This window comes from Mesoplodon mirus (genome assembly GCF_964341445.2).
Source record: "Mesoplodon mirus genome assembly, chromosome: 8".
Classification (NCBI taxonomy): domain Eukaryota; kingdom Metazoa; phylum Chordata; class Mammalia; order Artiodactyla; family Ziphiidae; genus Mesoplodon; species Mesoplodon mirus.
The window spans coordinates 33159372-33171428 of record NC_138984.1 but is presented as its reverse complement, the minus strand read 5'-3'; the positions used below and the strand labels follow the sequence as shown (position 1 = coordinate 33171428).

The 12057-nt window shown below is 37.2% G+C and overlaps 1 protein-coding gene across 8 annotated transcripts in view; it reads left to right on the top strand.

Annotated features, from left to right (window-relative positions):
* The window catches only part of ABI2 (abl interactor 2), a 107290-nt gene that overhangs the window by 31205 nt on the left and 64028 nt on the right, over nt 1-12057 (top strand). For all 8 annotated transcript variants that reach the window (XM_082630118.1, XM_082630122.1, XM_082630120.1 and 5 more), the window contains exon 2: nt 9491-9658. In XM_082630118.1, the coding sequence (XP_082486244.1) occupies nt 9491-9658 (168 nt within the window). The remainder of the gene's footprint in view (nt 1-9490; nt 9659-12057) is intronic.

Here is a 12057-nt window from a genome sequence, read left to right as displayed (position 1 = left end):
TCACTGGCTGCTCCTTTGTTCTCCCTTTGCTGGCTTCTCTTTAGGAGAGTCCTTCCTAGAAATGTTGGCATGCCCCAGGGATGAATTCTCAGATTTGCATTTATACTCCTCAGGTATCCTCTTCTAGGTTCATGCTGTAAGTACTTTCTATACACCAATGACAAGTGTTTATCTCCCACTCTGACCTCTCTCCTGAGCTTTGGATTCCTACATCCAGCTTTCCCCTTGGTAGTTCCTGTTGTACATCTAAGTGGCATCTCTAATGAACCACGGCTCTGTGGACGTTAGGGCTGCTTTCCCAGCATCCATCTCAATTCTTAAAATTCATTCTGATCTGATTTCTACACTATTACTCAGCTAAAAGTGCTTTTTAAAAATTCATCAAGCAATTCCATATTGCCACAGCTGTTTACTGGATACTTTTCTGACCTCATCTTTCTTCTTAGTAGCATGACCATGTCGTCCTCTTAAAGTAGTCCTTTCTCTTAATTTCTGCAGTCTCCTGGCACGTTCAGTATTACTTTTCCTTTCATAAGAGTATTTGGGGTCACAAATCAAGCCTTGGTAAATTTAAGAAAATTGAAATTGTATGAAGTATCTTTTCCGACCACAATGCTATGAGACTAGATATCAATTACAGGAAAAGAGCTGTAAAAAATACAAACACATGGAGGCTAAACAATACACTACTTAATAACGAAGTGATCACTGAAGAAATCAAAGGGGAAATTAAAAAATACCTAGAAACAAATGACAATGGAGACACGACGACCCAAAACCTATGGGATGCAGCAAAAGCAGTTCTAAGAGGGAAGTTTATAGCAATACAATCCCACCTTAAGAAACAGGAAACATCTCGAATAAACAACCTAACCTTGCACCTAAAGCAATTAGAGAAAGAAGAACAAAAACATCCCAAAGTTAGCAGAAGGAAAGAAATCATAAAAATCAGATCAGAAATCAATGAAAAAGAAATGAAGGAAACGATAGCAAAGATCAATAAAACTAAAAGCTGGTTCTTTGAGAAGATAAACAAAATTGATAAACCATTAGCCAGACTCATCAAGAAAAAAAGGGAGAAGACTCAAATCAATAGAATTAGAAATGAAAAAGGAGAAGTAACAACTGACACTGCAGAAGTACAAAAGATCATGAGAGATTACTATAAGCAACTCTATGCCAATAAAATGGACAACCTGGAAGAAATGGACAAATTCTTAGAAATGCACAACCTGCCGAGACTGAACCAGGAAGAAATAGAAAATATGAACAGACCAATCACAAGCACTGAAATTGAAACTGTGATAAAAAATCTTCCAACAAACAAAAGCCCAGGACCAGATGGCTTCACAGGCGAATTCTATCAAGCATTTAGAGAAGAGCTAACACCTATCCTTCTGAAACTCTTCCAAAATATAGCAGAGGGAGGAACACTCCCAAACTCATTCTACGAGGCCACCATCACCTTGATACCAAAACCAGACAAGGATGTCACAAAGAAAGAAAACTACAGGCCAATATCACTGATGAACATAGATGCAAAAATCCTCAACAAAATACTAGCAAACAGAATCCAACAGCACATTAAAAGGATCATACACCATGATCAAGTGGGGTTTATTCCAGGAATGCAAGGATTCTTCAATATACGCAAATCAATCAACGTGATACACCATATTAACAAATTGAAGGAGAAAAACCATATGATCATCTCAATAGATGCAGAGAAAGCTTTCGACAAAATTCAACACCCATTTATGATAAAAACCCTGCAGAAAGTAGGCATAGAGGGAACTTTCCTCAACATAATAAAGACCATATATGACAAACCCACAGCCAGCATCGTCCTCAATGGTGAAAAACTGAAACCATTTCCACTAAGATCAGGAACAAGAGACAAGGTTGCCCACTCTCACCACTCTTATTCAACCTAGTTTTGGAAGTTTTAGCCACAGCAATCAGAGCAGAAAAGGAAATAAAAGGAATCCAAATCGGAAAAGAAGAAGTAAAGCTGTCACTGTTTGCAGATGACATGATACTATACATAGAGAATCCTAAAGATGCTACCAGAAAACTACTAGAGCTAATCAATGAATTTGGTAAAGTTGCAGGATACAAAATTAATGCACAGAAATCTCTGGCATTCCTATATACTAATGATGAAAAATCTGAAAGTGAAATCAAGGAAACACTCCCATTTACCATTGCAACAAAAAGAATAAAATATCTAGGAATAAACCTACCTAAGGAGACAAAAGACCTGTATGCAGAAAATTATAAGACACTGATGAAAGAAATTAAAGATGATACAAATAGATGGAGAGATGTACCATGTTCTTGGATTGGAAGAATCGACATTGTGAAAATGACTCTACTACCCAAAGCAATCTACAGATTCAATGCAATCCCTATCAAACTACCACTGGCATTTTTCACAGAACTAGAGCAAAAAATTTCACAATTTGTATGGAAACACAAAAGACCCCGAATAGCCAAAGCAATCTTGAGAACGAAAAATGGAGCTAGAGGAATCAGGCTCCCTGACTTCAGACTATACTACAAAGCTACAGTAATCAAGACAGTATGGTACTGGCACAAAAACAGAAAGATAGATCAATGGAACAGGATAGAAAGCCCAGAGATAAACCCATGGACATATGGTCACCTTATCTTTGATAAAGGAGGCAGGAATGTACAGTGGAGAAAGGACAGCCCCTTCAATAAGTGGTGCTGGGAAAACTGGATAGGGACATGTAAAAGTATGAGATTAGATCACTCCCTAACACCATACACAAAAATAAGCTCAAAATGGATTAAAGACCTAAATGTAAGGCCAGACACTATCAAACTCTTAGAGGAAAACATAGGCAGAACACTCTATGACATAAATCACAGCAAGATCCTTTTTGACCCACCTCCTAGAGAAATGGAAATAAAGACAAAAATAAACACATGGGACCTAATGAAACTTAAAAGCTTTTGCACAGCAAAGGAAACCATAAACAAGACCAAAAGACAACCCTCAGAATGGGAGAAAATATTTGCAAATGAAGCAACTGACAAAGGATTAATCTCCAAAATTTATAAGCAGCTCATGCAGCTCAATAGCAAAAAAACAAACAACCCAATCCAAAAATGGGCAGAAGACCTAAATAGACATTTCTCCACAGAAGATATACAGACTGCCAACAAACACATGAAAGGATGCTCAACATCTTTACTCATTAGAGAAATGCAAATCAAAACTACAATGAGATATCATCTCACACCAGTCAGAATGGCCATCATCAAAAAATCTAGAAACAATAAATGCTGGAGAGGGTGTGGAGAAAAGGGAACACTCTTGCACTGCTGGTGGGAATGTGAATTGGTACAGCCGCTATGGAGAACGGTATGGAGGTTCCTTAAAAAACTACAAATAGAACTACCATATGACCCAGCAATCCCACTACTAGGCATATACCCTGAGAAAACCATAATTCAAAAAGAGACATGTACCAAAATGTTCATAGCAGCCCTATTTACAATAGCCCGGAGATGGAAACAACCTAAGTGTCCATCATCGGATGAATGGATAAAGAAGATGTGGCACATATATACAATGGAATATTACTCAGCCATAAAAAGAAATGAAATTGAGCTATTTGTAATGAGGTGGATAGACCTAGAGTCTGTCATACAGAGTGAAGTAAGTCAGAAAGAGAAAGACAAATACTGTATGCTGACACATATATATGGAATTTAAGAAAAAAAAATGTCATGAAGAACATAGGGGTAAGACAGGAATAAAAACACAGACCTACTAGAGAATGGACTTGAGGATATGGGGAGGGGGAAGGGTAAGCTGTGACAAAGTGAAAGAGCGGCATGGACATATATACACTACCAAACGTAAGGTAGATAGCTAGTGGGAAGCAGCCGCATAGCACAGGGAGATCAGCTCGGTGCTTTGTGACCGCCTGGAGGGGTGGGATAGGGAGGGTGGGAGGGAGACGCAAAAGGGAGGGGATAGGGAAACATATGTATATGTATAACTGATTAAATTTGTTATAAAGCAAAAAATAAAAAAAATAAAAAAAAATAAAAAAAAAAAGAGTATTTGGCATTCTTGGCATGTGCTTCTCTTTCTTTGTCTACCAAAGCAAGATAACCACAAAGCAAATTTAAAACGATGCAGGTATGTTCTTTAAAAGTTTTTTCTTGTTAATTACTTGGTAAAAATGGTCCTTTGTTTCTGTCATTTTTTCCCCCTATCATTTGTGTGGCTGAATGTTTTCCCACGTTCATGTTTGTCTTGTGTTCTTTCCTTGGTGAACTGTCCATGTTTATCTAATTGTGCTTTGCTATTTTTCACTATGACTTGTATGACTCATTCTAATTTAAATGCCATACTTTTTTTTGTAGACTGCATTCTACATCCTGGAGTTTGGAAGCAAATGAATATATTCCCTTTTAGGCTTCATAGAAATTAATATTTGAACAATTCTGAAAACATAAGTATATTTCTAATATTTTGTATGGTCTTTTGGCAAAATTTTTCTATTTGTGTATAATGATTGGCATATATTTTAGAAGCTATTACTTTAATTTCTGTGAGATTTAGTGATGGGGCCTTTCTTTTCAATTTGGTTTAGTAACAAGATTTTTTGGAATGCAGAATTGAAAGCTCAGTAAATAGGTAATCTAAGAATACTCCCTTCTCCTCAGCCCCATTATTGAATCAGGTGCTATGACTCTGCCATGACCTTACTAGTTAATTATATGTATGATATTTTAATTTCTTAACAATTTTGTGAGAAAGAAAACGGTTAGTTACTATACTAATCTTAAATTTCAGCACACGTCTCAGTCTTAAAGTAGGGGCAGTAGTGAACTGATGATATGTTAATAATACCAAACTTACATGTGTTCTGGATTCAAGAATCTTTTTCATGCCTCTGTGCCCTTGTTTAGGCTGTTTGCTCTGCCTGGAATATCTTCTCTTACTCCTGCTTGGCAGGATTAACTCCATTCTGTGAGACTCCACTTGGATGGTCATATAAGATAGTGTTCCTAGTTGGATGGTGTTCATATCCCTGACCATTCTGCATTGACATTTTCTGTTTTATATGCTTTTCTCTGTATTGGACTAAAATCTTCTTGAGTGCAGAGAACGTGTTTCATTTTCATATTCTAGTACATAGTACAATGTCTGTCATGTAATATATATTCAGTCAATAAGGGTTTATTGAAATGAACTGATGAAATGAAATTAATCATGGCAGGTCTAGAAGAAATTGTTTAATACTTTAGATAAGATAACTGATTGAATGAGAACTTAGTACCTGTACTTTAACTAATGTGGTAATAGTTTATACCCAGAGCAAGAATAATTACATATTTTCCAGGTAGAGTAACAGGCTGGACTAGAGTGGGTGAGAGATTTACTGCTGGAGAAGAGAAAGAAACAGACAGTAGATCGCAAGGGTGTGATCTGTAGAGGAGAATTCTCTCCTGCATGTCCATACACGTCCTTCTTAAATATTATCATTATTTTCCTGCCCCTTCCCCATTATCTATATACTTAAATCTCTACCAAATCTGTTGTCCTATTAGTAGAAGTGAAAAGGAAAAATAAATAATGGTGGTAACCTAGTGGTAATAATACTACAGTCTTGAGCTGCTCTAGAGGGTGTAACGTTCTTATTCTTCATATTTCTCAGCACCCATCCTAGAACATCAAATTGAAAAACAAGTTTGAACTTTCTTTTTAGGGGTACACAGTAAGGCATGAGTACCATGAATGGTGCCAAAGCTTCTGGAGGTCAAAGAAATCTTTCTTATATCACTGCTTCCTCCCCACCCTCACTGCCTATTGGGTGATAGAAGTAACTTTGATTCTCTGGAACATTTTGGTAGATACACTTCAACAGATAATATGTAATGCCTGTGTGTAATGTGATGTGAAGGCGTAATACTTACCCTCAAGGTCTTCCCACTAGGGAGTGTGGGAGTTTGGGTCAATGAAACACGCACATATTGGGTTGGCCCAAAAGTTCATTTGGGTTTTTCCATAACACCTGGCAAAAAACCCGAACAAACTTTTTTGGCCAGCCCGATATTATAAAGTATGTGTTGTAAATCTGAAAACAAAATCCTGTGGGAATTCTCAGTAAGAAATGATCAGTATCACAATCAGGGATGATAAGTTAGGGGATGGGTTGTTAGTGAAGTTGATGGGTTCAGGTGAAGAAAATAGGCAAAGGCACAAAGGTAAGAAACCAAGGTCTGTTTTGTGAACCATTAAGTCTAATTAAACTGTAATCTAAGGTTCAAGTAGGGTTGAATGGAAGATAAGTTCTAGGCCATATTAAGGAAGACTGTAAATGATAAGTAAAGGAGTTTTTATTTAAGTAGGTAAGACGAAGCTCTGGGGGCTTCAGAACTGATTTAGAAAGATGAATCTGCAGGACCACGTGTAAGATACTACAATCTGACCTAGAAACTGGTATAGTAGTCCTGGCAGGAGGTAACGAGGGCCTGAAGTAGAATGTAGGCAGTAGCAGTTGAAAGAAAGGAAATGATGTGTTGGCACAGATAGAATATAAGGATCATGTAAATGGATTAGGTGTAGGATACAGAGACTTGGAAAATATCTGAGGTGATGGAGTAATAATGTTATTAACAAAAGTAGGAGGAAATTTTGGGGAAGGTGGTGAGTTATAGATATACTGATACGACACATTATACATGGTGAGGTGCCATGTAAACAGAAATATGGGTTTGGGAGAGATGGAAGTTAAGATGTAAATAGATTTAAAAATTCTGTGCTTGGAAGTGATAGCTAAGGAAGGAGTGAAATTTCTGTCTAAGGGTTGCAAGTACAGCAAGAAGAGTAGTCTGAAGACAGAGTCTTTGGGAACGTCTCCGTGTAGAGATAAGAAGTCAGTGTCATAAGGGAAAGTGAAGAAATAACAGAGTAGGAAGGATTAATCATTGCCTAGGATAGATCTTGGCAATAGGTCACTTTATTCTATGTAAGAATCTTTTCTCATAGGACTATTTGTACTTACCATAGCATACATTATAATATTCCTCTATAACCCTATGATAATTTTTTCCTTTATCTAAATTTCTTCTTTTTTTCAGGAACTTAATCCCATTTAAGTAGGAATATTAGATAACTGGGTTGAGGTGTCATAGTGCCTTTAATGCATGAACTATAACTGTGATAATTAAACTTGGTTGTAGCAAAACATAAGAATATAGTCACAGGTGTTTACTTATCAGACGTTGTTTAAGAATTACAAAATAACCTCTATTACAGTGCTGTTCACTATTTCTTACATGTAAAATAAGATATTGTAGCTTCTCTATTGTCATTTATAAGGCTTCTAGGTTAAAGTAGCAATTTTGATATCAGGTTTATTGAAATAGGCTCTGTTTGCGTTTATTCAGGTTTTTATTCAGCACTTAACTTTATAGGAAAACAATCTCAAACTTAGAATATGTGCTGCTGAAGCAAGCACAAAACTCTAAAACTTAGAATATCAGCTCTTGTAAAATTAGGTTCTCGTAAAACCTTAGTGAATGTACGAGGGTTGACTTATCCATACAGCAGATGTGCAGCAGCCTCAACACTTTAAAGCTTCATTTGGCGCTTAGAAATAACAAGAAAAATCTCTTGAGCCCAAAATTATTGTTTAAATAAGTGTGCAAATGTACAATACATTTCAGAAGGATTAAAAAACTTGTTTTGGTGCTCTCATTCCTTACAAATACTCCTTGTGAGTAGTTGACTAGGACAGACTACTTAAAGTTTGTTCTTTTGTATTAATGCGTGCATTATGGTTTCACAAAGTAATATAGCTTTACTCTTTCTGATAACGCAAGTATTTATGCCCAAGGTAAAAAAAAAATTAGACCATATTAAAAATCATTAAAAGACTCACATTATATTCCTTACATTCAGAGAAAACTTGTGTTAACATTTTGGGCCTTACTTTTTCTGACTTTTTTCTTGTGCTTACATTTATACACAGGCACCTACAAAATTAGGATGACTGTGTTAAGGTACTTTGTAACCAGCTCTGTTTCAATTAGTTAGTTCGTAGATATTTTTCCATATCAGTAATACATAACGATAATATTTTCATTACTGCATAAAGGTAGTATATGAATGTATTGTTTAACCAGTCTCATGTCTTTTTCTTTTTCACCATTAACTGTCAGTGAACATCCTTGTCTGTGTCTTTTTCTTATTTGACTGTTTTTCTAAGGTAAGTTTAGAAGTTTAGAGTCCTAAACTGTGTGGGAGAGGGGAGAGTGGGACATAGTAGACTTTGAACAGTTAATGACTACTCAAAGAGGTCATGACAGTTGTTAGATATAATGATTTATAGTATTAGAAAGTGGTTTTACATTCATTATCTTACTTGATGTTCACAACTGCTTAAAATATGACATGCTGTAATAGTAGAACTGACATTAAGATAAAAGGTTTCTGATTCAGACACTTGTGTACATTCTACTGAACCATAGAGTCTTTCTGTAGAACTAGGGCAAGAAAATGGTGTTTGCCAGCAGTATAGAATATGTAACTTTACAATTGCTTTCCTTTGTGACCTTGGAAATAATCACTTCACCACTTTTTACTGTGTACTCTCCGTTTTTCAAGTAGGGTTTGTGGTACGTGGCAGTTTATGTTCCATAGGGTTATAATACTTAAGATGCTTGGGAAGAAAGTGTCCTTTTGTTACTTTTAATTTATCATTATTTATCATGATTATTACCATTTTATTTACTTCATCATTTTTATTTATCATTATTATTTTGTCATTATTACTTTAAACAGACATTTCTTTATAAATGCATTTTACATGTTAGAGTGAAAGGAAAAGAGGAATTCAGGAAAGTAGAAAACTGTACACCAGAATTTACTCAATCAAATCAATGCTACATTTCCAAGCAGTGACCTTGAGAAGCTACGTACTGTACTTGCTGTCATTACTCAAAATATCCATCGGATCTCATTTTTGTTTGTTTTTTGTTTTTCTTGCGGTACGCGGGTCTCTCACTGTTGTGGCCTCTCCTGTTGCGGAGCACAGGCTCCAGACGCTCAGGCTCAGCAGCCATGGCTCACGGGCCCAGCCGCTCTGCGGCATGTGGGATCTTCCCGGACCGGGGCACGAACCCGTGTCCCCTGCATCGGCAGGCAGACTCTCAACCACTGTGCCACCAGGGAAGCCCTCGGATCTCATTTTTTAAACAACAGCTTCGGGATTTTATTTGTATCTGTACAAAGATGAATCTATTCAACGTGAAAATATTAGTGAAGTCAAGTCAATAATTTAGTTGTTGGGTTTACATGAACACTGATAATTAGTTTTCAAAGCATTTTAAACTAGTGTGTGTAGATTCAGCAACATAATGGTTTTGATGAGTATTTTTGAAGATTAGATTGATAGAATGGGTTATCTTTGAAGTAATGATTGTTTGTTTGTTTTTCTAGTCAGCAGATAAGCAGCGAGCCCTAGAAGAAACCAAAGCCTACACCACCCAGTCCTTAGCAAGTGTTGCCTATCTGATAAATACCTTGGCCAACAATGTCCTGCAGATGCTGGATATCCAGGCGTCCCAACTTCGAAGGATGGAGTCTTCAATCAATCATATTTCGCAAGTGAGACCACACTATTTTCCTATTTTGCCTATGAGGAACACGTAATAAACACAGGCAATCTGTAACGCTGGCAGCCTTTATTATGTGAGTTAACTCACATGTATGATTTGGAAAATACAAACTCAGTAGTAGGTTGTTTTTTGTTTCTCTCTTTTTGTCTAGTGATTATCTTCTCTGTGATTTTGATAGGGAAGTATACTTTGTTTATTTTAAACATCTTTTTAAAAAAATTTATTTTTGTCTATGTTGGGTCTTTGTCGCTGTGCATGGGCTTTCTCTAGTTGTGGTGAATGGGGGCTACTCTTTGTTACGGTGCGTGGACTTCTCATTGCGGTGGCTTCTCTTGTTGCACAGCATGGGCTCTAGGTGCACAGGCTTCAGTAGTTGTGGCACGCGGGCTCCAGTAGTTGCGGCACACGGACTCTAGAGCACAGGCTCATTAGTTGTGGTGCAAAGGCTTAGTTGCTCCATGACATGTGGGATCGTCCTGGACCAGGGCTCAAACTCGTGTCCCCTGCATTGGCAGGCGGGTTCTTAACCACTGCATCACCAGGGAAGTCCCTAAACATCTTTTAAAAAAAAAATTTATTTATTTGGTTGCACCAGGTCTTAGTTGCAGCAGGTGGGCTCCTTAGTTGCGGCTCATGGGCTTCTTAGTTGCAGCTCCACGGCTCCTTAGTTGCAGCAGGCAGCCTCCCTAGTTGCGGCTTGCTGGCTCCTTAGTTGTGGCACAAGGGCTCCCCAGTTGTGGCATACGATCTCTTAGTTGCAGCATACATGTAGGATATAGTTCCCTGACCAGGAATTGAACCTGGGCCCCCTGCATTGGGAGCTCGGAGTCCTATCCACTGCACCACCATGGAAGTCCTGGGAAGTCTACTTTAATGGTTTCATTAAAACTCAGTTGTCAAGTTAAAATAATCAGCCTTGAGGTGAGAATTTGCCTGCTTTCTTCCAATTTTTACCAAATTTTACACTTAAAATGTGATAGCTTGATGACTTGTTTAAATGCTTTTTTCTGTTACCTCAGTAATGGAAAGATTAAGTGACCTTATAAAATTATCTTTGTATAGAACTTAGAAAAAATTAATGTTATACTTTCTCCATTGTAAATGTCATAAAGAAGAGAGAAAAAAATAGGAAAATAAACCCTTTCTCCACTACTCAAACTCCTCCTGTTAATATTTTGGTATATTTCCTTTTAATATTTTTTTCTTCTAAATGATTTTTAAAATTTAGCAGGGATTATACTATATATGGAATTTTGAGTTCTGCTCTTTTAACTTACCATTGCAACAAACATCTTCTCATGATGTTATAAGATCTCCATAAACATTTTCGATGGCTACATAATGTTGTATATATATATCATAATTTTCATAACCATTCCTATATTTGGGACCATTTAAAATATTACTACAGTAAAAACCAATTTATAATTGCAAAATACATTTTTAAAAACATTAAAATGAAAAGATTTTGATCTGTCTGCTTCTCTTTGAAATCTTTGGAACTTTTCTATTTTAGCTCTCTTGCCATTTGAGTAACTTGGTGGTATTCAATTCTGTTTTTAGAACTAAATGATTAGAATGCTTCTGGAATAAAAAGAGTTTTAAGGGCCTCCCTGGTGGCGCAGTGGTTGAGAGTCCGCCTGCCGATGCAGGGGATACGGGTTCGTGCCCCGGTCTGGGAGGATCCCATATGCCGCGGAGCGGCTGGGCCCGTGAGCCATGGCCGCTGAGCCTGCGCATCCGGAGCCTGTGCTCCGCAACGGGAGAGGCCACAACAGTGAGAGGCCCGCGTACGGAAAAAAAAAAAAAAAAAAAAAAAAGTTTTAAAATGTGCATATTACCATTCTTCATATATCTTAAAAGTTCAGGACTCCTCTAAAATTGACTAATCCATCAATTTTTCAAAGTCTTGGGTTTAATTTATATAATTAAATATAGTCCACATAACTGAATCAGTTATGTAAGGTCTACCTTATATTTCTTCTTTTTTTTTTAACATCTTTGTTGGAGTATAATTGCTTTACAGTGGTGTGTTAGTTTCTGCCGTATAACAAAGTGAATCAGCTATACGTATACATATATCCCCATATCTCCTCCTTCTTGCATCTCTCTTCCAACCTTCTTATCCCACCCCTCTAGTTGGACACAGAGCACCGAGTTGATCTCCCTATGCTATGCAGCTGCTTCCCACTAGCTAGCTATTTTACATTTGGTAGTGTATATATGCCCATGCCACTCTCTCACTTCATCCCAGCTTACCCTTCCCCCTCCCCATATCCTCAAGTACATTCTCTACATCTGCATCTTTATTCCTGTCCTGCCCCTAGGTTCTTCAGAACCAATTTTTTTTTTAAGATTTCATATCTATGTGTTGGCATACAGTATTTG